General features: G+C 48.4%; 2 protein-coding genes across 3 annotated transcripts; one reads left to right on the top strand and one right to left on the bottom strand.

Annotated features, from left to right (window-relative positions):
* Positions 1-218: 218 nt before the first annotated feature.
* P3H1 (prolyl 3-hydroxylase 1) lies at positions 219-19,611 on the bottom strand. The gene is made up of 15 exons (XM_069588259.1): positions 18,958-19,611; positions 15,503-15,655; positions 13,499-13,688; positions 13,156-13,287; positions 11,958-12,097; positions 6,954-7,043; positions 6,632-6,684; positions 6,336-6,457; positions 4,313-4,440; positions 4,053-4,148; positions 3,255-3,405; positions 1,962-2,079; positions 1,492-1,567; positions 1,097-1,237; positions 219-691 (listed from the first exon to the last, which is right to left on the bottom strand). The coding sequence occupies exons 1-15, from the start codon at positions 19,420-19,422 to the stop codon at positions 536-538; spliced, it is 2,211 nt and encodes a 736-aa protein (XP_069444360.1). The 5' UTR covers positions 19,423-19,611; the 3' UTR covers positions 219-535.
* On the top strand, positions 18,569-26,982 carry C1H1orf50 (chromosome 1 C1orf50 homolog). Of its 2 annotated transcripts, none has more exons than XM_069588610.1 (5): positions 18,569-19,836; positions 19,951-20,066; positions 25,185-25,271; positions 25,787-25,918; positions 26,281-26,982. In XM_069588610.1, exons 1-5 carry the CDS (start codon positions 19,758-19,760, stop codon positions 26,479-26,481), a joined length of 615 nt encoding a protein of 204 aa, XP_069444711.1. In that variant the 5' UTR covers positions 18,569-19,757; the 3' UTR covers positions 26,482-26,982. The 2 variants fall into 2 exon arrangements, with proteins under 2 accessions (XP_069444711.1, XP_069444716.1); XM_069588615.1 differs by having other exon boundaries at positions 19,646-19,827.

Here is a 26,982-nt window from a genome sequence, read left to right on the forward strand (position 1 = left end):
CCCAGGAGGTGGGCAGACCGGGGATTATGGTCCCCCTCATACATATGACAACCCTGAGGTCCCCGAGGTTAAGTGTCTGGCCTGAGGCTGCACAGGAAGTGGCCAAGCCAGGTGCCTCCTCACACCAGGCCTGCCACTGCGTCCTGCCCAGAACAATTTTCATCAAGTGAGACCTCTGGGGCCAATGGGCATATTTCCACTCTGAACAAACCACCAGGTAAAAAAACCACGAATCATTTATTCTTTGGTTGTCTACACAGGCACTTAAATACTGTATTGCTGTCACGTGGCTGCCTGTGCGGGCCCCCAGAGTGGCTCGTGGCCTGCGTCCTGAGCCCTCAGTCAGGCCCGGAGGGGAGAGGGCCATCCCGCCATGTCCACTCCGAGAGCAGTAGCACCATGCGGATGGCCGTGAGCAGAGCCCCCTCAGCTGGGCGGCAGGCCTAGGTTCCCACTGCTCCTCACCCGGGGCCGGCCAGTCCAGGGTGCGGGACAGAGTCCCTTGTGTGGGTCTGATCACCATCCATGGGAGTTGTCAGAGCTCATCCTTGTGCCCTGACTCACTGCTGGAGACGGGCTCCTGTAGGGGATTGGAGGTCCCCTCCTGGGCTTCCTGGGGCTGCTCGTTGGGGAGGTCCATCTCTTCCGGACTAAAGAGCATCTTTACCAGGTCATCCGCCTGCACTCGGTCCTGCAAGGACAAACCCTTGGCTGTTCAGAGAGGCCTCTGGACCAGGTACTCACCATCGCCTACGTACTACTTCCTGGAGAACAAGAAGGTGCTTCCTCTGCGGCCTCCGATCTCATCCTCTTCCTAGCAGGTCATGGGCAGAGGTAGCAGAGATGGTACCCAGTGAGGCACCGAGAACTAGGGTCACCCCCCAATCCTGTCCCCCCAGGTCCCTACCTGGAGCCCTACTGACAAGGAAGGAAGGGCCGGGGACCACGGTGACACAGTGCCAGAGCGAAGAGTCTCTCTGGACCCCCCAGCCCAGCGTTTCTTTCCCGTCTAAGCATCGGCAGTGGGACTGGGGAAGGAGGAAGCAGAACAGGGGCCCCGCCAGCAACAGGCCATGGCGGCGCCAGCTGCTCTCACCCTCTCGCTGTGTCGAGCATCCAAAGTGAACCAGAGGGCGATGGCACAGCGCTGCCCTCTGGTGACAGCCTTTACTCCATGCGGGTTTTCCGTGCCCGAAGAGAATCCCACGGCCCTTCCGCACTGGGGCTGCACCTCTGCCTAAAGGGGACAGCGAGGCGGGTGCGCAGGTCAGAGACTGGAACCTGCCTTCAGAAGGGACATGGGGTCACTCAGGTCGGGCTGGAGGGTGGCTCCTCTGCCTGGCTGCCCAAAGCCCAGCGCTAAAGAGAAGAGGTGACGGGTCGGAGGCCTCCTGGTTTGGGGAGGGGAGTGCTGGCTACCAGGAAGGCCAGCCGGCCATTCTGCCCACTGCACCTTGAGGGTTTCTCTCTCCCACGGACAGGCGCACTCACCGTCACAGTCTTGGCATCTAGTTCAGTGAAATAGAAGTTTCCTCCATCGAAGTCTCCGTTCAGATAAAGAATGGCACTGGGAAAGGCAGAGAGAGCATCTCGACACCAACTTCCTCCTCCTGCCCCCGAGAAAACCTGCAGCTCCAGTGCCTTCACCTCCAAGTGCTCCCAGCCAGCAGCTGGAGGGGGGCCTTTCATAGGAAGAAAGCTTTCCAGAACCTTCTCTGAAGCCTCACGAACAGGACTCCTGACCTTCCTGCCTCCTGACCCTCAGCCCTGAGCACCCAGCATGCCCTTCTCTGAACCACGTCCTCCTCTCTCCATTCTGTTCTCCCACTACACTGTAACCATTCCCATATTGTCTGATTTCCAACCCAGAGGGTCCTAGACTCTGGCAAGAGCTGGTCCCAAGCATGCATGTGTTGGAGGAGGGAGGCACGGGGCCCTGGGGACCTGAGGACCACTGGCACCTGAAGTCCCGGAAGGTGTAGGCAGGGGGCTCCTTGATGCACACGAGGGCCTCGGCGTTCAGGATACAGTTGTCCACATGGACGGGGTGGCTACCGTCCTTCCTCTCAGCCTGTGCCTCTGCAGCCAAGGGGATACACATCAGCACTGGGGCTCTCAGGGGACTGCCGTGCAGCTCTCCTGCTGGCCTGGGGGTGCGTTTGGGTCACTGCCAACCAGCTTCCTTTCCTCTGGTTTGATCCACACCTTCGAGTCTTTTGACACAGCAGCAAGACCAACCTTAAATCCTCAACACTGGTGGAATAAAGATAAGGCCTCATCCAGCCCTCCCCTGCCTGACCACTGTCCTCCTGCTGGCCAGGCCCCAGGGCGCCCCCACCTGGAGACCATGCATATTGCAAGCTTGGCATATTCCTTTGGTGTGCCCAGATTATGGCAGGATTCCAGACATTCTGAGGGACAGTAAAGCCCTAACCTCTGCCACCATCAGTGGAACGTCAGCGCCGGGCCACTGAAGGCTCTGGCAGGACAGACCCGGCTGTGGGTCATATGTGAGTCCTGGACACTGGCCGTACCTCACCCCTCCGCAAGGACGCAAAAGGGAATGTGACAGAGGGGGAGTGAACGGCGAGTGGCCTCCAGTCTGCCCTAACTTATAAAATAAGGAGTTCCCTCACAAATGTGGTACTTAAAAATTAGTGACAGGAACTTAAAACACAGCTCATGGTTCATCTAAAGACACCGGTATGCCCAACCCTGACGCTGAGAACCACTGACTTAGAGGATGAAAAAGGCTCTTAAAGGTGGTTGTTCAGGCTCTAAGTCATCTCCAACTAGAAGCACTCTGTGATTCGGCCTCTGAGGCCCTGCCAGCCTCACCTGGCTGCCCCGCCCCCTACATCCCTGACCTTCCTCTCCAGAAATGGCAACTTTCTTAGTCCCCCCAACTCCTGGTGGATCAGTGCTGCCACTCTTTTGTACATGGTTCCCTCTGACTTAAACATCCTCCATCACCCCATGTACTCCGCAACCCCCATTCATCCTGTGTAACCGCCGTCACCGCCTCTGGGAAGCCCTCCTGACTGCCCAGGGAGACTGACTCTAACTTCCTCCGCAGCGCGGACTGAGCTCGTTTATGCTGGTTCCCCAGCAGGATGAAGGGGCCCGTGCCTGCTCTTCTCCCCGTCCTGGCGCCCGGCCGGACTGTGCTGATTTACACTGGTTCCCCAGCAGGATGAAGGGGTCCGTGCCTGCTCTTGCCTGCCGGGCGGGGCTGCAGGGTGAGGGAGGCCCACCTTCGATGGCGGTGCGGCACACCAGATGGGAGTAGGAGAAGTAGAGCGGGGTGTCCAGGCGGAAGTACGACTCCATGACGCGGCGCACCTTCTCCGTCACGTTGTAGTACAGGTGGGCGCTCTGCAGAGGAACCTTCCCTTCCTGCCCCAGCTGCCGAGGAGAGCAGTGGTCAGCCTGGGTCAGGGGCCCTGGGCGCCCCTCTCTGGAGGCCGACAGAGCAGGGAGGCGACTGGCCCCACTCCTCGAGCTCTGAAGGCACTCCCTCTGCTTCCCGCAGGTGACACTCTGCCATTGCCCGCCCCCCTCGCCTCCACACTTCTCTTTATAAGTAACTCATGCATCCTGCTCAGAAGTAGAGCCATTCTGGGACTTCCCTCATGGTCCAGACTCTGTGCTCCCGATACAGGGGGCCCAGGTTTGATCTCTGGTCAGGGAACCAGATCCCACACGCTGCAACTAAGAGTTCGCATACCACAGCTAAAGCTCTCGCATGCTGCAACTAAGGCCCAGTGCCACCAAATAAATAAAAATAAATATTTTTCTTAAAGTATAGCTGTTCTTCAGAAAGCACTCTCAAACTCGGGGTATTAGTCTTACTTGCTTGCCTCAATTTTATTACACTTAAGAGCCATGGTTCAAAGGTCAGCCTCACCCAGAGTGGTTTATCCTGCCTCGGTGGCAGCCGGAATGCTGACAGGCAGATACTTTTCCCCTTCCCGCCACCATCTCCAACTCCCCCTCAAAGCCTGGGCACCCCCTCCCTCCTCTCCACACTTAGAACAGAGTACTGACCCTACCTTGAGGGCCTTGAAGACGGTGACACCGTAGAACTTCTCGCTGGGGGTGTGTGGGGAGGTCTGACCCCGGTAGCCATCTCCTAAAGTTGCTGCTGCCTAGGAGGCCCCCAGAACAGGTAGAGTTAGCCAGGCAGCTGAGAGCCCGGGAAGAGGCAGTCGACTGCCCAGAGCAGGGGCAGGCAACTGTCCAGACCTAAGAGGCACCCAGTCGGGGGACGCTGGGCCCTCAGGGAGGCAGTGTGGTCACCAGGCTCCCTCACATTGGTCAGTCTCTGCAGCTCCTGGCACTCCGCGTCGGAGATGACGCCATCCATCACCACCCGCTGGGAACCATTCAGGACTTTGGAGTTCATGGTGAGTCTGATGCCGTCATACAGCAGGGGGCCACCTGCAAAGCAATGACAAGACTGGCTAAATCCAGCAGTGGTTCAGACACTCTCCATCAGATACTACCTTCCTGTAAGGAATAGAAATTCCAGTTGATTCCTGTTTACCAGAGAAACCTTCCATTTGGTCACTTGGAAAGGTGGGCTGAACCAGAGGATGGAACTTAGGACAGGAGGTCCAAGCACTGTTCCACAGCTGCTGGCTCCTGGGCCTTCACACATCGTTGGGGAAACATCATAGACGTTCCTATAACGTGAGCTCAAGACCAGAAAGAACTGGGTTTGACTCCTGGATCCTCTACTTACTAGCTGTCTGACCTTGGCAAGTTACTTAACCTCCCTGAGCCTTATCTCATCTGCAAAATAATATCTTAGAGGCCAGTCCTTCTCTCTTCGATTTCTCCTGGTATATCATAAGCTTAATATAAAGAATAATAAGACAACTTAAAAAGTTTAGCACAATACTTGGCATGGAGTAAATGCTTAAAAGTTTACCTATCACCAGCACCACACGGTAAAGTGATTATTCTCCAATTAGGAAAAAAAAAAAGTTTAGCCACCATCATATCATCATCTATTTAAAAATGAGGATTTTACAATCTGCCCAAACCCACCTCTCAGGCAGTTATGAGAATCAAGAGAAATAACAGAGTAGGGTGAAAGCTCTCTGAAAACAAACAAACGATGGACAGGTTCTTTAATGTGCTAATCTTCTTAAATTAACCACTGTTCACTGAAGCAACCATAACGGCCAGTCTTTCTCTCTTCAGTTCCCCCTGGTATCTCTTTGTGCTGGGGACATACCAGAGACCAAATCAATTCTATTTACTCCAGCCCCAGCATGTGCCAGGCACTGTGCTAGAAGAGGTGAGGGATTAACACCTGAAGACAGAACCTGTTTCAATACTCACACAATAAGCGGCACAAAGCAGGCCTTGTGAAAGCACAGAGTGCCTTGAAAATTCAACAGAAAGAGGGAGGGGAGGGAATTCCCTGGTGGTCCAGTGACTGAGACTCTGTGCTCCTAATGCAGGGGGGCCTGGGTTCAATCCCTGGTCAGGGAACTAGATTCCACATGTTGCAACTAAAGATCCTGCATGCCGCAACTAAGACCCAGGGCAAACAAATAAATAATAGGCAGGGGCTCCTGATTGGCCTGGAGTTTAAGAAAGACTCTGTGGGGGTGTATCTGAGATGCCACATGGGTAGGGATGGTAGGAAGTGTGTAGGAGGACAGACAGACCTCAACAAGGACTTGTGGGCAGAGAGAGGCTCAGGATGAGGAAAAGGTGTAAACAAGGCAAGAGCGGAGCCTACGGTTAAAGGGGAGACAAGGAGGATGGTGTCAGAGTCCCGGTGTTCGGAGACTGGTCTTGCCCCCCGATGGGAAGGGGCAAGGACAGACTGGAAGAGGAAAGAAGGGTGCAGATGGGGGGCCTGGAAGCCTGTCATTGGCCTGAGGCAACGGGACAGGAAAAGGGTTGGGGAGACAGACAGAGAGCGGAGTCCCACTCGCTAGGCCTCGCCAGTGGACTGGAGGGGACAGGCAAGGGGGGACCAAAGGACATCTGAAGATTCTGAGGCTTGGTGACAGAACGGATGATGGCAGTTGGGAGGAAACGGTCAAGGAGACGAGTTTTCTCCTCTAAATACTTACTGAAGTGAACTAAACTAATGTCCCCGTGACACAGGCGTCTTATTTCTTAACCAAAGGCCAATTCTCAGTTATCTTTGCAGGCAGAAGTCCCGTGGGTGAGTAAGGAAGGGTGACGCTGACTGTGACCCGTGCCAGCTCAGCTCCTGAGGCTGCCCTCTCATGGGAGCTGCCCAGCGGACATGGGACCCTGGCCCTGCTGCCCCCACGATGGCCAAGGTGGCCCCGAGCCCATCCTCTCACCTTCCCGGGTCAGCCTGCTCGCGTCCAGTGACTCCTTGGTCTTCTCCTCCACGAGGGTCTCGATCTCCTTCATAAGGTTCCCGATCTCCTGGGAGATGCGGGCGGCTGTTTCCCGTTCTGACCTGTGAGCACAGCCGCTCTGAGCGCTGCATCCCGGGGCCAACCCAGGTTTCCACCCCGGCTCCCCAGACTGGACCTGCCCACCCCTTGCCAGGAGTTCACATCTGCCTGGGCTCGGGAAGCCTCAAGTGCTTCATCACACCGATCCACGCATGCAGTTTCTTCAAGGGCCTCACTTCTGTTTCTCTTGCAGTCTCTTAGGAATCACCTCCACTGGAGTCCATGAATCCTAAAAGCAGAGCAGGAGGAAATGAACAGTGCCAGAGGGCCTGGTGGATCCTTTAGGTCTTGATGCGCCGACTAGGGCCTACAGGAAGCCCACCTCCTCACCAGACCCCTTCCAGGAGACAAAGGGAGATGTCTTTGGGACCAAGTCACCTATAACTATCCAGCCAGAATTCCCCCTTGTCTCTTGTCCACCAGTCTTCTCCCCGGAGTCACCTGGTGTACAGCTCACCCCATCCCTTGCCCACCTCTCACCCCCACACCCTGGCTCACCGGATCAACAAAGGGAATTCCAAAAACATCATAGGCGAAGAAGAGCAGCTCCTTCTCCAGCAGGCTCCGCTGGCGGTACTCCTGGGCACTCTGAGGACACACAGCGGGAGGAACGCTCTGGAACTCAGCCCTGCCTCTAGCTCTCAGCCCCCCACACCCCTGCCCTCCACCGCGCATCTACACTTCTGCTCCCAGTGTGACCTGAGGCTTCCTCTCCCACCACTATTCATGTGTCCGTCCCCCAGTTTGGGACAAAAGCCTCACTTTTGTGCTCGAGGGTTCCTCTTGCCTGTCACAAGCAGCGTATCTGAGGGTGGCGTAGCCAGGCTTCCCTTGAAGGGAAAACGTCCCCTTCCTTCCTCTGCCATTACTCTCTGAGACAGAAAACCTGAGGATTCTCAGGAACACTTAGTCTTCAAAGAAGGAGTTTGGTACTTTTACAGGAGTTTGGTACTCAGGGAAAAACAAACAACTTAAAAACTAGGTGTTAGGTGACTCCTGTGTTATTCATTCAATCTTTACTGCCACCTTGAGGTTGATCTGACTATCCCCATTTTACAGACGGGGACACTGAGGTACAGAGGGACAATATTGTGTCCTATTGTGGCATGACACAACAGGAAACAGCAGAGCAGGGACCCATGTCCAAGGCTGGGTCTCTCTAGTCCTAAAGTCCGTGTGCTTTATCCTGGGTCATGTGCCTCCCCTCAGACTTGGAGCAGAGGGTATCCCTCCCCGGAGCCAGGCAGCTGCAGAAAGAGCACTGGGGTCCAGCACCAGGCCCTTCCCACTGGTGGGCTTACCCGGGGTAGGCAAACTAAGTGCCTTCCGGATCCCACCTTTCCCTAGGTGCCCTGCTAGTCTCCTAGCAGCAGAAGAAGGAAGGAAAAGAAAAAGAAGATGGTGTCAGTTGAAATCAAAGATGAGGGCAATAAGGAAAACTTCAAAGGCGTCAATGAGGCCTACCTATAAGAGGAAGATGGAAATTTTCAAGGGAGTTCATTTTTAAAAAATTTTAAGGGATAAAATTATTTTTAAAAATATTTATTTATGTGGATCTTAGTGTCAGGTCTTAGTTCTGACACTCAGGATCTTCACTGTGCATGCAAGATTCTTTTTTTTTTTAATGGAAGATCTTTAGTTGCAGCATGTGAACTCAGTCATGGCATGTGGGATCTAGTTTCCTGAGCAGGGATGGAACCTGGGCCCCCTGCATTATGTGGAGTCTTAACCACTGAATCACCAGGGAAGTCCCTCCTGAGGAGCTGAAATGATTGGCCTCCCACACCAAGTGCTGGACACAAAGCTAGATATGTGTTAACTCCTTTAACCCTCTGCAGCAGCCCTATGAGGCTCAACCCCCACTTCTACCACTTACTCTTTAAACACTGATTTTCCAAGTGGCAGCTTTGTGTCAGAACTATGCTGGTACTGGGAGAAAGCAGGGGAGCAGAGATTCTCATCACTATAGGCAGTGACAGGCCACCGTGCAGGTTAACTCATTTCTTGGAGCCTAAATGTCCTCATCTCTAAAAAAGAAAGAACAGTGCCTACCTCACAGGGCACCTGTGATGACAGAACGAGATGATGTGTGTTAACACCCAGCTCAACGAGTTGATGGGTGTAAAGATCTGGCTCAATTCTTGGCCTGGGATGGGGCTCAACAGACGTGAGTCACCTTCTTACCAGAAGGGTGGTGCTAGTTAGAAATGGTAGACTGACCACTCATTTTCTCTTTCTGCCCAAGACTCACTAATATGGCCATCAAGGGCAAGGGTGAGGGGGAATCTTAACTGAGCAAAGAGGCCAGAAGTGCCATCTCAAAGCCAGGTGGTCACCATCTAGCAGCCAAAGCGGACAATGACAGTCTCCGCACGGCAGGGGATGGCAAGAGGAGGACTCCTTTTACTGGAGACTCTCAGGACGCCAGATCTAGGAAGGAAGAACCTTGGTTTTTAACTTCAGGGTAGGTTGGTGATGCCACCTCATGGGACTGTTATGAGAATCAAATGAAAGAAAAGCTATGAAAGATTTTTGTAAACTATAAAATGCCACACACATTTAAAGGGTGCTTATTTTCAACACGAAAGTGCCCCAGCAACCAGAATGGGAAGTCTGTTACTACCACATCATGTACCTGCTTCTCCCAGTGAACAGAGGAAAAGTTAGCCACCCTGGGCTGGAGCACGGGCAGGAAGGGAGGCTGTGCGTCCCTTCCACCCTGCCACCTGCACACTCTGGAGCCCTGTGGCCAGCAACACACACAGGTCTCCCAGCCTGGGAATTTTGGGTGTGTGCTCTATCGCTCAGTCTGTAAGTCATGTCGTACTCTTTGCAACCCATAGGTTTTAGCCTGCCAGGCTCCTCTGCCCATGGAATTTTCCAGGCAAGAATACTGGAGTGGGTCCCAGACTGGAACAGGGAACCTAATTAGACATGGAGAGAAGGGAGGAGTGAAAACCACCCCCAACCCAGGCTGCCAGTTCCACCTCCCTCCTCCACCTGGTGGGTGCCCCTGCCTCGCTCAGGCCTTGGCAGCTCTCTCAGTGCCACACGGCCCCCAGCACCTCCCATTCTGAACCCTCCACCATCATAGCTCATCAGGCTGCTTCAAACCCTTCCAGGACTCACCACTCCCCGCCGCATAGAGGCCAGGGTCCTGGAGAGGCACTCAAGAACCTTCAGAATCTGATCCTCCGGGCCCCACTGCCTGCAACTCCCTGGCACCCTCCTCCATTTGCGTGGGATAGTCGGGTAGGTGCTGTACATGCTGCTCTCCATCTAAACGGCCCTTCCCTGACTCATTCACCTACTGTAGGCTTTAAAAACCAAATGTCACCACCACTGCCTCTTGCAAAGCCCTCCCTGACTCTCCAGGCACTCCCTTCTCTCCCATGTGTCCACTCTAGCTCGCTGGCACCTCTTTTATTCTATTCACTGCAGTACCCTACAAATGTCACATTGTATACCTTTCCAAGGTGGTTTCAGATGGCACTCAAAAAGACATGAAGGTAAAACATAGACAGCTAAACCCACAGAGAGCTGGCAGACATAAACAGAAATGTTCAGGTCCTTCCTCCAACCCCTGACCTACAGGCCCATGTCTGGGGGTTGGGGGTGGGGAAATAATCTCCAGGAACAGTTAGGTCAAATTTTTTTCTTTACCTAAAATTATTATCATGGAGACAATATCATATTGGTGCATAGTAATCTACTCACGCAATTTACGAGTTATCTTCTATGACACTGAATGAATGTACCAAAATTGATTCAACCAGTCTCCAAATTGATGGCGTTGAGCTTGTTTCTAGTTATTTGGCTTTCAGCAGCAGTGTTCTGATGCACAGCTGTGCACATTACCTTTGCACAAATGTGCAGTACAGCTGCGGGGTGAATCCCTGGCCGCTGAATCATTGGTTAAACAGCCCAGGGGTGGACCTGTTTTCTCATCCCTTTCATTTGTCCAAGAGATGTGATGCATTAACAACTGAGGGGCTTCTAGAACAATCATAGCTATTTTATCTTTGTTGTTGTTGTTGACAAAGTGAAAGGTTAGTCCAAAGTTATAGCCAATTTTACAGGCTGGGGTTTGGGTGAGGCCAGCAGGACACAAGTGATTGCGGGCCACAGTGATAAGCCCCCTAGTTTCAGGAGGTAACTGAGGTTAGAGGTGAGAAAACCCTCCAACTGCTACTCATGTACCATCGTCCAGAACCCTGTGATGCTACCTGTCCACACAACATGTTGTACAGTGCCTGTCGGCTTACTCTCTCTTTTTTTGACTGCACCCCGAGGCTTGTGGGATCTCGGTTCCCTGACCAGGCATTGAACCGTGGCCCACAGCAGTGAAAGTGCTGAGTCTCAACCACTGGATCGTCAGGGAAGTCCCAGCTCACTATCTCATTTGACCTTCACACTCATCCTGTGTTGAAGCCAGAGCAAGAACCACAGTCCTATTTTACAGCAGAAGAGACAGACTCAGAAGGGCAAAGCAGCATGACTGAGATCCCACACGATGTGCCAAAAATCACATGGCTAGTAAGTGGAGGAGTCAGGACTTGAGCCTATATTAGTGACTTGAAATCCACATCATTGTTCTGGGCTCAAGAAGGAGAGGATCTAGGGCCTGTGCATGGCATATGCACAAAAAGGTTCACAGTGCCAAACTTCACTGAGTTAAAACAGAGAACTTTTCGTGTGTGTGTGTCTGTGTGTGTATTTTAGGCTACTTTATTTTATTATTTATTTTTTTTGGTCATGCCCTGAGGCATGTGATCTTAGTTCCCTGACCAGGGATCGAACCTGCATCTGCTTCAGTGGAAGCGTGGAGTCTTAACCACTAGACATCTAGGAAAGTCCTCTCTTTTCATGTTTTTAATACAAAAATAATACTCATTCACTGCAGGGAATTTAGAAAATACAGATAAGCAAAATAAAAAAGAATCACCTGTAATTCCTGAAATAGCCATTGTTAAATGAACAGCACAATGTACAGTCCTCCCAACAGTGCAGGGGTGGGGGGGTGCTTTCACTTCAGTGCTTTTCATTTTAGACTTTGTATCACATAGATTTTCCTTCCACTTTTGGAAGGATATGGGATTAATGCTGAAACAGGGACAGATCAGACAATGGCAGAAAGAAGAGGGGATAGGAAGGAAAATGGAGGCAGAAAAGTAGTGAGTGAAAAAAAAGTTAGCATGAAGTAGAAAATGATTAATCTTGGCCAAACAGTATAAAGTCTTAAAGTAGGGATGCTAAAAAAGGCAAAGAACATGGCTGCTTTGCAGTTCTGCTTTTCTTTGCCAACTCAGAGAACAGACTTCTGGGCCCAGATTGTGCTAATGAAGGCTCCGGCTTATTCCCTACGCTTCCCATGCATTCACGCCTGCCTGGGAACCCTGCCTCACCCTGCCCAAGCAGCAGCTGGCTCCCCCTTCTCTATCCCACTCTGCTCTCTGGTCTGGGTTCAGCTGGCAGCGGCCCTAAGTAACGCAAGTCTCTCACCTCACGGGGGCCAATGGATCTGGCCTGCTCTTCTCCAAGCATGGCTGTATAGTAGGCCAGATTCTGGCTCATCACCTCATCATTGGGGAAGAAGAGGAGATAGGTCTTGGCACATTCAATGGCCTGTGTGTAATTCCCAACTGCAAAGGGGAAAAAATGGCTGAAAAGAAAGCATCTCATTTTGGGTACCACGAACCACCTAGAGTTCAGTCTCAGCACAGCTCAAGGTGATGACACGGCCAAGAGGCACCAGCTACATAACACAACTGCCTGATTAGGGGAGAGAAATGACAGAATCCACGTAGAATATGTAATTGATTTTAAGGTGCTCAGTGTCCTCAGGTAATTCAAACATTGGCCTTAATAGTCCAACTCATTAGACCAATATCAGGAATATTCCCATCTTCCTATTTTTTTTTCCCCTATGGCCTTTCAGAAGAGAAGGGAAGATTATAATAGCAGATTGCCTCTTTTGTTGATATGTTTGTTTCCTCAACTATAAAAGCATATATTCTTAAACATGCTCTAAGGCTTACTTTTAGCACACAGTAGGAACTCAGTAAATACCTGCTGACTTGTTTTTCTGGATATTGACATGCCCCTCTCTCTACTCTAGAGCCTCAGTGCTGTTATGAAGGAGAAGGGCTGGGAAATGTCCTTTGAGCTGGTTTAAATGGAAATACATCCTTGCATTTACTATAACTTAAAGTAAAAAAAGTGAAAGCGTTAGTCACTCAGTTATGTTCAACTATTTTCAACCCCATGGACTGTAACCCTCCAGGCTCCTCTGTCCATGGAATTCCCCAGGCAAGAATACTGGAGTGGGTAGCCATCCCTTCTCCAGGGAATATTCCCAACCCAGGGATTGAACCTGGGTCTCCTGCATTGCAGGCAGATTCTTTACCATCTTAGCCACCAGGGAAGCCCTCACTATAACTCAAGTGCAAAACCACATTATAAATGTTATAGAGGGGACCAGTGAGGTCCTAGAGTTTCCGTCTCCCAGCTTCTCAGGCTGCTGATACTGGCCTCCCAGGAGGTGGCCTGTAACAAGGTACCCAGGGATCACCTGGCCCAGTGCCTCCCAGAGCCACAGAGAGAAGCCAAAGGGGCCAAAGCAGCACAGTGGCCACGATCCCTGCCTTCTTTGCCTTAGGCTTAGTTAAAAGCAGCTGAGAAGGAGGGAAGTAGACCTTACTGTTATAGTAGGCAAACTGCAGATAATTATAATGAGATGGCAGGAAGTCTTCAAAGGGCTTCTCTCGACTTGGGTGGGAAGCAAGCTCGGTGACACAGTTCTGCTTACAGCTGAGGACCTGGATGTAATGATCTGAAAGGAATCGAAGAGAGGGAGAACCGTAAGGTCAGCTTCCAGGATTCCAATTCTGCTTAAGATGAACAAATCAAGAGGAAGCAGTTTTCAGTCGGATCCCCAGCTCTAGGAGATTCAGGAATGAGGCCTAAGAGGCCGTGTCTACGGAACCACGTTGCCGCCCCGAGAGCCCAGCAGGCCCGATCAGGAGCGGGGTTCCGGCCCGCACCTGTGATGGCCTGGAAGAGGTCGGCGTTGTACTCCAGGTAGTTGTAGCCGTCGTAGTCATAGGGCCCTTCACAGAGAGCGCGGCACTCCTCGTCCGCCACGAAGTACTCGCGCAGCGCCGCCTCCAGGTGGGGCACGGCTTCCTGCGGCTGCTCCTCGGAGTAGAGGCGCACTCCCAGCCGAAATTCGTGCTACTGGGAGGAAGGGGTACTCAGATGCCAGGCAGGCAGCAGACGGCTCTCCCTTCTATCCCGCGGCCACCTCGGCGAGCGTCCCCCTAGCCCTCACAGGTTACCGACAGAAAGGGTGGCTGCTGTATAATGAAGGCCTCCTAGAAAAGGTCTTTCCTTGTTTCTTTTGAAATTTAAAAGCATCTAACTTAATCTAGATGAATATATGGGAATTCACTGTCATTTTCTTAAAAAAATTTTTTATTTGGCTCTGCGGGGGGTCTTAGTTGCTGCATGTGGAATCTTTAAGTTGCAGCAGGCAAACTCTTAGCTGCAGCGTGTGGGATCTAGTTCCCTGACCAGGGAGCGAACCTGGGGCCCCTGCATTGGGAGCTCAGAGTCACAGTCACTGGACCCCCAGGGAAGTCCCTCATTGTCGTTTTCCTTCACTTTTTCTTGGTAGGGCTGAAAGTTTTCAAAATAAAATTTAACTTAAAAAATTGAACTCTTAGAGGTTAGAATGTGGTTTGAGGGGATGAAAGCAATCTTTCTGGCAGTAAGGACTGCTGATTACAGACTCTGCTTCTGCTCTCTGTGGGACACAGCTCCCTTCTTATGGACAGTAACCATTTTCATTTGTCACAGAAGCACTAAAAACAAACAAACACAAAACCTAAACTGTGTACAGTTGTATAAAGTACTATGTGTACACATTTTACTTTCAAAGCTATTCTGATACTGTCTCTAATATGCCTATTTCTATTAATATACTAGAACATAAGCCCTTTATAAAAATACTATGCCATTGGACAGTAGCCTGCCAGGCTCCTTGGTCCATGGAATTCTTCAGGCCAGAATACTGGAGTGGGTAGCCGTTCCCTTCTTTAGAGGATCTTCCCAACCCAAGGATCAAACCCAGGATTGGGTTCTACATTATATAAGGATTCCCTACTGTCTGAGGCACCAGCTGCTAAACAAACAGAATAAGAACACTGAGGAGTATGGTACTACCCACTGTTGTGAAAAGCAAAAATCTACACAACCAAAAATATTCGATAAGTAAATGAATACAATTGATGAATAAGATGGATTACCATGCAGCTATTAAAAATTGTGTTTTCAAAGAAAATTTGAAGAGAAAATTACTTTTTTCATGAGAAAAAGTAATGATAAAATGTTAATTCAAAAGGATGATTAAGAGTACATACACAATATGACACCAAATTAGGTTTAAAAACTAGAATTGTTGCTATTGTTTAGTCACTAAGTTTTGTCCAACTCTTTTGCTACCCCATGGACTGTAGCCCACCAGGCTTCTCTGCCCATGAGATTTCCCAGGCAAGAATACTGGAGTGGATCGCCATTTCCTTCTCCAGGAATTTTCCTGGCCCAGTGATCGAACCCTTTGTCTCCTACATTGGTAGTTGGATTCTTTACCACTAAGCCATCAGGGAAGCCCATGAAAATTAGGTACTGAAGACTTAAAAAATAGACCAAAATATCAACCACTGGTTTTCTGAATGTAGCACTGTTAGAGAGAATTAATTCCTGTTTTTTTTATGTATTTGCATTTTTCTAATGTTGTAGAATGAACATATGTTACTTTTGTAATCTGAAAACAACCCTAGTGAATGTCACTATAATAAAGAGTGAGATGGGGAGGGGGGTAGGAGGGAGGGTCAGGATGGGGAACACATGTACACCCATGGCTGATTCATGTGAATGTATGGCAAAACCAACACAATACTGTAATTAACCTTCAGTTAAAATTTAAAAAAATAAAAATTAAAAAAAAAGAGTGAGAGAAGAGGATAACATTTTTTTTTTTTTTTCACCATATGGGGTTTGGCCTCAAGATCCTTGAAGTCAGCCTCCTTCACCCCAGACATGGTCTGGTAATAGTCCAGGTTCTGTCGCATCTCCATGTGCTCAGGGTTGCCCACGAAGAAGGTATGGGCTGCTGCTACGGCTTTCTCCAACTTGTTTATCTAAGGATGAAGAATAAAAACATAGTTGTCACATGCAAACTCTGAAGTCTGAATATGCAGTTCACAGTAAACAGGAAATTCCTGCCTTCCTGAGCCTTCCACTCAGTGTGTCCAAGCCCCTCCCAAGCCCAGAAAACACACCTATTGCAAGAAACTACATACCAGAGATTAGAAGCACGGGGCCCTGAACAGATTTTCAGCTATTTCTCAAATCAGAATTAGGGATTCCTCAAATTACAGGAGGTCATGCTTCAAAAGTATAAACATTCTATTCTAAAACAAAGGTGTTATTGTAGGGGGAATGCTATGGAAGACTGACTGCCTGAGATAATCCAGTCTCGAGATTCAGATGTAGGGATTGAGCTGAAAAAGTCCAAGAACTCAAGGATTTAGGGGTAGGGGGGAAAGCGAAGTTAACAATTAGACCATGCCTAAGAATTTGCCTAGAAAAAAAAAAAAAAAAGCTTTTTTTTTTTTTTTCGCATATGTGTTTTTGACTCATTCAAGGAAAAGGTGGGTGGCGAAAAGTCTTAAGGTCCTATACAAAATCCAGACATGACATCTTCTGCCTTTCAAAGCCCAGGGCTCATGAGGTTAAAACTGGTGACTTTACAGAAATATGAGAGGGGAAGAAATGTGCTACAGGCCACAGTAATGCTGAGAGCAATGGACTCCAGACACCAAAATTACACAGCTTCATATATAGAGCCCAGAAGAAATCACTGATGATATAATGATTAACAACATGGGTTGTGGTATCAGACTGGTAACAATGGTAGGTTTAATTATTTTCTTGCTGGGGCTTTAGACAAGTTAAAGTTTATTCTCTAAACTCATTCCCGGGACTCTGCTAGTGGTCCCGTGGTTAAGAATCTGCCTGGCAATGCAGGGGACAGAGGTTCAATCCCTGGTCTGGGAAGATTCCACATGCTGCAGGTAATTCAGATTGTGCACCACAACTACTGAAGCCTGTGTGCCCTAGAGCATGTGCTCTGCAACAAAAGAAGTCACCGCAGTGAGAAGCCCGAGCACACAACTGGAGAGTAGCCCCCACTCATCGTAACTAGAGAAAAGCCCCCGAACAGCAACAAAGACCCAGTACAGCCAAAAATGAATAAATAAATATATAAATACATCCCCTAATCTCACAGGATTGCAGGGAAAGTTAAATGAGAGAATATATATGCAGCTTTTAACACATGGCACTGGGCACATATTAAATGCTTAATAAATGTCAGCTCAATGAATGTAAATCCTCAGTTCAGTTCAGTCACTCAGTCGCGTCCAACTCTTTGTGACCTCATGGACTGTAGTATGCCAGGCTTCCCTGTCCATCACCAACTCCTGGAGCTTGCTCAAATTCATGTCCATTGAATCGGTGATGCCATCCAACCATTTCATCCTCTGTTGTCCCCTTCTCCTCCTGCCTTCAACCTTTCCCAGCATCAGGACCTTTTCCACTGTGTCAGTTCTTCCCAGCACATGACTAATATGCCAAGAAAACATTTTTTCTTTTCTGACTTTAGCACTAGTAAATGCACACTAGACAAGGAGTCAGCCCTGGCTGTGACCCCCAAATAGCTAGGTGACCCAAGGTCAACAATCCCCATCACTGTCCCTCAGTATCCCTAACTGTAAAATCAGAAATTCTCTCAAAGTGAAAGTGAAGTCGCTCAGTCATGTCCGACTCTTTGTGACCTCATGGACTGTAGCCTGCACCAGGATTCTCCATCCATGGGATTACCCAGGCAAGAGTACTGGAGTGGGTTGCCATTTCCTTCTCCAGAAATTCTCTCAAGTCTGTCCCTTTTATGGACTGACTCTCTTGTATCTTTCAGCACTACTCTTGCCTTTCGCCATTCCCCTCCATCTCTATACTCTTCACTCCACCTCCAGCTCTTTTTTACCCTCTGAGTGCAAGGCACCTGATTTCTCTCTCTCGTGTGGACAACTGCAGTCATCTCCTAATGGTTTACTCTGTCACCACTTTCTCCTTCTCCCAAGGCTTATCCCACATGGTTTCCAGAATCAGCATCCTACAACCCAGTTCTGATGATGGGTCCATGAAGTCTGCAGAATTCTCTTCCCACTCTGGCCCTACTCTGTTGGAAATGGCTATCCTTCCTCTCCTCCAGCAATAGTTGGGATCAGCTTCGAATGTCACCTCTTCTTTCAAGTCAAACTTCTCTGACACACAGTTAGATTTTTCCTCTGGTGTGTTTCCACAGCAGGATATAGATACTCTTTCAGGAGCCCTTACTACTAAAATGACTCTTAAACTGCAAAGCGAACTAAAACAAAAACATACAAAGTCAAGCACATTACCTGTTCAAAAACCGGAATGTGGTAAGTGTTTAGTAAATGTTTGTCAAACAATTTTTAAGTGTTGTTAAGTGACATAACCAAAGACACAGCCCAATTATTTTGGTGTCAAATCCGGTATTCCTCTGGGAAACTAGGAGGAATGGAACAGAACTGTGTAAGCAGAACGCTTGTGCAGAGGTGGAACTCTGAGGTCCCCAAGACTTTGTTAAGTCTCTAAGTTGAACTGAAGGTCTGTTAAACTATGGATATAATAGATAAGCCTGTACAGCTCCTCCTTCCATTTCCCCCAAACAAAATGGGGCTATTAATAGCATCTATTTTACAGGATATTGCCAGGATCTGGGTAAATGAACTAACAAACACAAAGTACTTAATAATGCCTGGAAGTCTGTTTTGGCTATTATTATCATCATAAACCAGCAACGCTCCAAATCTGGGTGTACACTTGGAGTTAAGGCACTCTGGAATTCCTAAAAATGTTCATTTTCTTTGGAAACCTGACAGACTAGCCAGAGGGTCCCTCATAGGGAGGGGCCAGACAGCCCCTACTGACGACGTGGCAACCTCACGTCCTGAAAGAAGGCTGCTGCACTCAGGCGGCAGGAAGAGCATCACTGAAAAGCAAACCGGAAGATATTGTAGAAAGGTCTTAGCTTCTCACTGGGTAACTTACAATGAAATCAGGATTTACAGCTACCGCTGTAGTTCCCTATAAGCAGCTTCCTGAGTAACACAAGACCAAGTTTTGCTTGGCATGTGCCTAACCCCAGGCTGGACTTTTGGGGTCACCATCTGCCTATGCGAACCCGGAGAGGCTGGTCTCCTGGCAGGGTCCCTGCTCTCCCTGGATCCGGAAAAGTTTCTCGTCCAAGAGGCCACTTTCCCTCTCTGCGGACACGTCCCTCGCCCCCCAGATTCCCCGAACCAACCACGCCCAGAAGAACCCCCAGCCGCCCGGGGCTCGGGCAGGTCTGCACCTTGAAGTAGGCGACCTGCAGGTAGTTGTAGGGGCTCCGCTTGCGGAACTCCAACTCCAGCTCCTCGCTGAGCGAGTGGGCGGTCGACGGCCCGAGGCAGCGGCGCAGGCAAGCCGCGCGGCGCAGCAAGCCCCCGAAGAACCGCAGGTCGTGCAGGGCGGAGGCACCTGAAGCCTGCGCCAGGCTGGGGGGCGAGTCTGGGTCCACCTCCCATGGGAGGTCGGCGGCACACCGGGTGCGGCAGCGCAGGCGGAGGGCGCGCAGGGCGGCCCGCGAGCGCAGCGCCCGCTCCATGCTCAGAACCACACCGGCCCAGTCCCCGCGAGCATAGGCCGCCGTCCCCTCCGCGAACAGCAGATCAGGCGCCGTCAGGTCCCATCCCGCCTCGGACTCGGCCTCAGCCTGGGAGGCAGTGGCGGCGACGGCTAGCAACGTGGTCAGCAGCCTTAACGCGCGTGCCGCCATGACCGCGCAGACCTAACGGGACCCCGGGTCACCGGCCAGGGAGGTTGGAGTCCCACCGCCGGGAAGCCCCGCCCTCGAGGGAAGCCCCGCCCTAGACGGAGCCCCGCCTCCCAAACCCTGCGGCGTCTCCGAGGAGGCGCCCACCTCTTCTGCCTTCCCCCAGCCTTGACTCCGCCCCTCAGCGGAACCCTGAGCGTCGCAGGAGCCCCGCCTCCGGACTCCTGGCAGTTCCGACGCCTACTGGTCAGAAGACGCGGAAGCTCCGCCCACGGGCTTTTTTGCGCATGCTCTGCAGTCTCGCGCCGCCTGGGTAGTGAGGAGAGCAAAGTCCTGTCATGGAAGATGCAGCATCGCCCGGGGGCACCCAGGGAGTCACAGAAAACCAAGGAGTTCTGTCGGCGGCAGGTCGGGGAGGTAGGCGGGAGTCAGATGGGGAAAAGAAGCCCTTCCGGAGCAGCTAGTCTGCCGGGCTCCACGGGAGGCCGAGGGCGGGCGCTCACGGCCTATGTTCCTGGGTATGTGTCGCAGGAGCCCTGGTGGAGCTCACCCCGAATCCCGGCGGCCTGGCCCTGGTGAGCCCCTACCGCACCCACCGGGCCGGGGACCCTTTAGACCTCGTGGCGCTCGCAGAGCAGGTGCAGAAGGTGAGGAGGCGGGGCTGGGATAGTGAATGACTATCTTCTTGCATATTTGGTCCTCCCAGCCACTTAGTGTAGTGTTTTTTCTTGACTCCATTTTACACTCGGGGAATACATGTTCATGGCCCGTTGGTGGCCTGACTCATGCTGATCTTCTGAGACCAAACACCCCTTCAGCTGCAGCTTGAGTGCCCATAATCTCTGAGAAATGGAATATTTCATGCTGTATGGGTAAATAAGGATGTCACAGCCCTTAGCAATTGCTGCCTTCACAGGTAGTGAGCCCTGAGGGAACTCAGGAAGGAGAGAATATCTCCCATCTAGCAGTCGTCTATCAGACTGTAGTCACTCCTTATAGTGAGCACTGAGGCAGCTCAGGATGAAAACAGCATGCTGCCTCAGGTAGCTGAGGTGCGTATCAAAGGAATGATTTCAGTGAGTCCAGACTCTTGTATCTTCACATATATAGAAAAGCGCTTAATTCTTTAATTTGGATTACCTGGTTTTCTCTAATTAGTAATAGTCTTTTGATGTTCAGACTACCTGCCCTTTGTTGCAAAACTTATGTATAACCTGACTCCTCCCCTTGCTTCCTCGAAACAGTTCTCCCAGGGTCACTGGGAGTTTGAACACATGAATTTTTAATCCCAGTTTTAATATTAACTTGCACTGTGACTTCAGATAAATTACTTTTTCTGGACCTCAGCTTCTTTATCTGTAAAATGCAGGGTGTGAACTAGGAGAACTGTTAGGTCTGAAATTCTTGAAAATCCAGATTTCCTTTAATCTTTCTTCCCAAGACTTCCAGTTGTAGAACCCTCTTTGAGTTGTTACAGGGCATTGCTACTTAAAAATTTATGATATCCCCTCATCCTGGTGTATATGATCACATTTGGCCTTGGTTATATTCAAAGGCCTTCATTTTGCTCAAAAAAATTTAATAATGTGCTTAAATTCCGTTACATGTCTCGGTACCTCAGTTTTGTTTTCAAATGCTTAGGAAATCTCCTTTGATATACTGTGTGCTTTCTCTTTCCTAGAGAGGTGAAAAGTGAAATATGACTTTTGTGGATTATGAAAACATGTGGGCTTCCCTGATAGCTCAGTTGGTAAAGAATCTGCCTGCAATGCAGGAGACTCTGGTTCGATTCCTGGGTCGGGAAGATCCCCTGGAGAAGGGAAAGGCTACCCACTGCAGTATTCCAACCTGGAGAATTCCATGGACTGTATAGTCCCCGGGGTCACAAAGAGTTGGACAGGACTGAGTCACTTTCACTTTCACTGTGTGTCTGTTGAATCAAATCACTTATTGGCAGGGGGGCTCCCAGAGTCACATCTTAGGCAAACATTTTTGGTGGGTTACTGAGTGACATGTTTATTACAGTGATGTGGAAAAGAAAGAAGGAAGACAGTTTTTGTCCTTCAGTCAGTCTGTAATCTAGTGAAATACAGAGTGTGCATCATTGTGCTGCCTCCGTTTTTCCATTTTCTTTGAGAAACTGAAGAAAAAGCACTCTGAAGATAAACAGAATCAGGAGTATTTCAGTTTGTGAACTGAAATGTACTTTGTAGCAGGACTGACTTCTTACATGCAATTTAGGTATTCATGTGTGTTGGAAAGTGCAAGAAGCCTGGTATTAAGGCACGAAATTTAGAATCAGACTGATCTGTGTTGAGATTTGTGGATGTGTGTGTGTGCTCAGTTGTTTTTGTGACCTTTTGGATTGTAGCCTGCCGGGCTCCTCTCCATGAGATTATCCTGGCAAGAATAGTGTCGTATTTGGCCATTTCCTTCTCCAGGACATCTTCCCAACCCAGGGAGCCTCTCTTCCATCTCCTGCATTGGCGGGCGGATTCTATACCGCTGAGCCATCAGGGAAGCCTTGAAACCTTGGACAGGCCACTTCACCTGTCTGAGTCTAATCCTAAAATGAGAAAGTGAAGTTATCATCTCCAACTTCATAAGGTATTATGAGAATTAAATGAGATATTATGCAAAGAGCCTCAGTGATTAGGGCCAGAGTTTGTGCTTAGTTGTTAGAGGTAGTCTTTCTCTTATTTCTGTTTTAATTAGGATCTTTTATGTACAAAGAACAGATTTGTTGCCACCTTAAGAAAAAAGATTTATTTCAAGGCCACTCCTAACCAGAACTATCCTAGCTCAGGAACCACCTACTCTCTGCTTGGCCATGAGGTACCTCACTGTCCCTGGAACAGAGTGCAAGTTCTTGTATCAGGGGTCATAAAGCCTTATGTGATTTGATGCCTGCACTCTTTTTTACATCTCCCCTCACTAACTGCTCAAGCTGCACTGGCCTCAGAAATGCCTGGAAGCTGCTTCTCTGATTTTTTTGCATGGCTAGTCCTTTCCTTCAGACCCAAGTCAAATGTCACAACCTCAGTGAGACTTTCTTATCTATTAGTGCAGTTGAGAAACTATTTTAAATTTTAATGTGATCTTAAAAGTTTTAATGTGATCTTAATTTAAATTTTAAAACCTGGTAATTGAGTTAATGACTGGAAACTTTTAAGTATATTTGGAACAATTTGAGTATGTGAATTGACTCTTCCAACTATAAATTTTATGAAGTCTCAATACAGATTTTTTCCAATGAAAATATAGCATCCAAATTGATAGATGCTGTGAATATAAAATATACACTTAATATGAAATGTAAAATATCTCTTTACAATTTTTATTTGATTACATGTTGAAATGATAAATTTTCTGATCAGTTCAGTTCACTCAGTCATGTCAGACTCTTTGCGACCGATGGACTGAAGCATGCCAAGCTTCCCTGTCCATCACCAACTCCTGGAGCTTGTTCAAACTCATGTCCATCGAGTCGGTGATGCCATCCAACCATCTCATCCTGTCATCCCCTTCTCTTCCTGCCTTCAATCTTTCCCAGCATCAGGGTCTTTGTTCCAGTGAGTCAGTTCTTTGCATCAGGTGGCCAAAGTATTGGAGTTTCAGCTTCAGCATCAGACCTTTCAGTGAATATTCAGGACTGATTTCCTTTAGGATTGACTGGTTTGATCTCCTTGTAGTCCAGCGGACTCTCAAGAGGCTTCTCCAACACCACAGTTCAAAAGCATCAATTCTTCAGTGCTCAATTTTTTGATATATTGGGTTAAATAAACTATATTAGTAGTTTTTTGTTTTTTGGGGGTTTTTTTTGGCTGTGCCATGTGGCTTATGGAATCTTAGTTCCCCAACCAGGGATTGAACCCAGGCCACCACAGTGAAAGTGCCAAGTCCTAACTACTGGACTTCCAGATAACTCACTATATTATTACAATTAATTTTGCTTATTTATTTTTACTTTTAACACAGCTACTAGAAAATTTACAATTTAATATGTGACTTGTTTCTGTCCCCAAGGATAGTTGCATTAGACTCTAATCTTAACGAAGGCCGTGACCTCTTTCTCATGTTTGCCAGTGTGTCCAGCGCAGTGCCTAGTGTGGTGTTTGACCCATGGTAGTTGCTCAGTGTGTGTCTGTGAAACAGATAAAGGCTTGACTCAGCCTACTCAGTTGTTTTCTCTTCACTCAGAACACGGCTTATACCTGACCTTTATCATAAGCTTCCTCAACTAACCAGCAAATTCTCTTAATATTTCTTAGTTCAAGTTTAACCTCTTGCTTTCTTTTCCTTAACAGCTGTATACCACTAAAAGTTAATCAGTGTTGTTTTTTTTGAAACTCTTCTGGTGGTCCAGTGGTTAGGACTCGGTGCTTTCATTGCTGGGGCCTTGATTCAATCTCTGGTTGGACAGAGCCAAAAAAAAAAAGTTAATCAGCTTTTTGTGAAAAGAAATCTGGAAGTTTTTTGACAGATTTCTGATGTGTGGATGATAATCCTTCCCAGTACATGAATTGGTTACATATGTGTCTCCTAGCTTTGAAAGGTTTTTTTTTTTTTAAGCAATTTCCAGTGCCTTCAGTTGAATTTCCTAGGACATGACAATCTTCTGTGTATATTATAATTGTTCCAGGTCTATATCATAGTGGTGGTGGTTTAGTCGCTAAATTGTGTCCAACCCTTGCGACCCCATAGACTGTAGCCTGCCAGGCTCCTGTGTCCATGGGATTCTCCAGGCGAGAATACTGGAGTGGATTGCCATTTCCTTCTCCAGGGTATCTTTCTGACCCAGAAATCAAGTCCAGATCTCCTGCCTTTCAGGCAGATTCTTTACCCACTGACCTTACAGTCTTTTAAAAATACATTTTAAGTAACAGGAATGCAAATGTAAGTTAGATATAATTAAGTGTGATGTAAATAATTCAACTGAATAATGGTCAGTTTAACAGATACCTTCTAATAGCATTGAAACATGTATATTATCATATGTGAAACAGATCGCCAGTCCAGGTTCGATGCATGAGACAAGGTGCTCAGGGCTGGTATGCTGGGATGACCGTGAGGGATGGGATGGGAAGGGAGGTGGGAGGGGGGTTCAGGATGGGGAACACATGTATGCCCATGACTGATTCATGTCAATGTATGGCAAAAACCACTGCAATATTGTAAAGTATTTAGCCTCCAATTGAAATAAATAAGTTAAAGAAAAAAGATACCTTCTGTATATAGTCAGGTTTCTATATCGCAGGCCATAAGAGACATACCCCAAGTGTCTTCGGATTTTCATTGTAAGATCCACCCCTGATTTCAGTAATGTTTAAATGTGAGAAAACAGATGGAGACCTGAGGAATAAGTGGGGTTAGTCAGGCAAAAGAGCAAGAGGCGAAATGTATTGGATGGAGGAGAGGCCATATGCAAAATTACTTGGAAGCAAGAGATTGGGGCATGTTGGAAGACTGAAAATTTTGAGTGCGACCAGAATCTAGAGTGAACAAGATAGATGCTTTGGGTGATAGAGAAAGAGCACTGATTTCCATGGTGTGGAGTCGTGGGGTCATGGCAGCATTGACTCCTAGGCAGTGCCTTCTGAGCTAGGCCTTGGGAGGAGTGGGTATTCATGGGAGAATGGTGAACATGGGAAGGGTATGAAAGGCATAAGCCAACATGTTGACATAATTTCACATTGGGATCTAAATAAGAGCATCGTAAAGTCTCACCCTTTTCTGACCCACAGTTCAGTTTTTCTCACCCTTAGGCTAATGAATTCATCAGAGCAAATGCCACCAACAAACTGACAGTCATAGCTGAGCAAATCGAACATTTGCAAGAACAAGCCAGGAAAGTAAGTAGTAGCTTTTTGGTAAGCTTTCATTTTCTTCATCTAGTTCACAGGATTGACTGAACTTGCTTATAATCACTGTAACTTACTTGCTTCGGTACCTCCTAGAAATATAGAAGTGTTGAGCAAAATAGAATAAGCCCAAGAGGTTAAGTATAAGGTTTTTCACTGGGAGAAAGCTCAGTGAGGTAAAGCATCTTAAGGGGAAAATTTTTGTTTTCAGTTATAAAAGAAATGTACTTACCGCTGAAAAATTGGGAAGAAATTTAAAAACCACCCACAGCCAGTAGTACTCTACATTTTGAAATATAAGTTTTCCAAAGGCATTTTTATAACATAGTTGCGTAATGTAGTCTAATTTTTCTCTTCAGTGTCACCTGGATCTCAGTCATGATTCATTGATGTGAGGGAGCAAGACCCTAAGCATTGAACAGGTTCCAGCTTTCGAGTGGGGTGATCATTGAGTATGAGTGCTGTTTCCTCTTACACCCAGTTGGTTACGTCTCTGTGGATTTTAGGTTTTGGAGGATGCTCGCAGAGATGCTGACTTGCACCATGTAGCCTGTAACATGGTGAAAAAACCTGGCAACATTTACTACCTTTATAAACGGGAGAGTGGTCAGCAATATTTTTCCATTATTTCTCCAGAGGTAAGAACATTTAATTGTTGCTACAAAAACCTACTCTTGTCTTTAAGAAATTCTTGGTGTAGTGTGTGTGTATGTGTTATGTGTGAGAAAATGTAGGCATAGGGGTTGGTAAGTGATTTTCTAGAAAACTAGAGGTGGCATGAGCCCAGAGATGCTCCTGAAAAATATATGCACTTAAATTATTTCACAATCATTATCTGTATTCAGGGAGGTACCTGATGTGTAATGCAGTGCTTTCCAAGGATGATTCTGACTGGTCTGAAGTGAAAAGCCAAAAAAAGAAAATTGTGGTATAATTAGAAAATGGACTCAACTTCCTTACCTCCTGCCCTGATCAGAACTGACTCCTTTGCTTTCTCTAGGAATGGGGGACAAGTCGTCCACATGACTTCCTTGGTGCCTACAAGCTACAGCACGACCTGTCCTGGACTCCGTATGAGGACATTGAGAAGCAGGATGCTAAAATCAGTGTCGTGAACAAGCTGCTAAACCAGCCAGTGGCTCTGCCTCCAAGCACTGAACCCAACTTCCAGGGGTTCAGGTCCACTGAGAGTGGACTCTGACAAAGGCCATCAGGACATGGACCTGTCACCTTGTTGCCCCAACCTCTGCCCTGGTGGGAGGTAGCAAGAGAGACGAAGGCGTGTGGGTGAATCATGAACTTCTTTGAAGGCGAGCCTGTGTGAATGGAAATGCTGTTGTTATTACTTCTATGTGGGATGGTAGAATCATATCAGTCTCTCCTGGGATCCTCTCTGGGTCACATGTACCCAACCAGTCAGTTTCAGAGGACCAGCCAGTGTACTTTCCTTCTCCTTCATCTCCATCTATTCTCTCATGAGTTAGAGCGTTAAAGAAGGAAAGTTTTCTTCTTCCTGCAAAACAGGCTGGCGAGTCATTTTCCAGAAACACTGTTAACAGTCTTTTGTAACTAGAAGTGTTTAAGATTGGAGTTGAGGCTATTTAACAGTTTGTGTAACTCTAGCTTCAGATTCATCTGGGAAGCAGACTACTGGGTACTGGAGGATGATAAACAGCCTGGCTTGGCTAGCGATAGTGTGTAA

The sequence above is a fragment of the Ovis canadensis genome, chromosome 1, assembly GCF_042477335.2.
Source record: "Ovis canadensis isolate MfBH-ARS-UI-01 breed Bighorn chromosome 1, ARS-UI_OviCan_v2, whole genome shotgun sequence".
NCBI classification, from domain to species: Eukaryota; Metazoa; Chordata; class Mammalia; order Artiodactyla; family Bovidae; genus Ovis; species Ovis canadensis.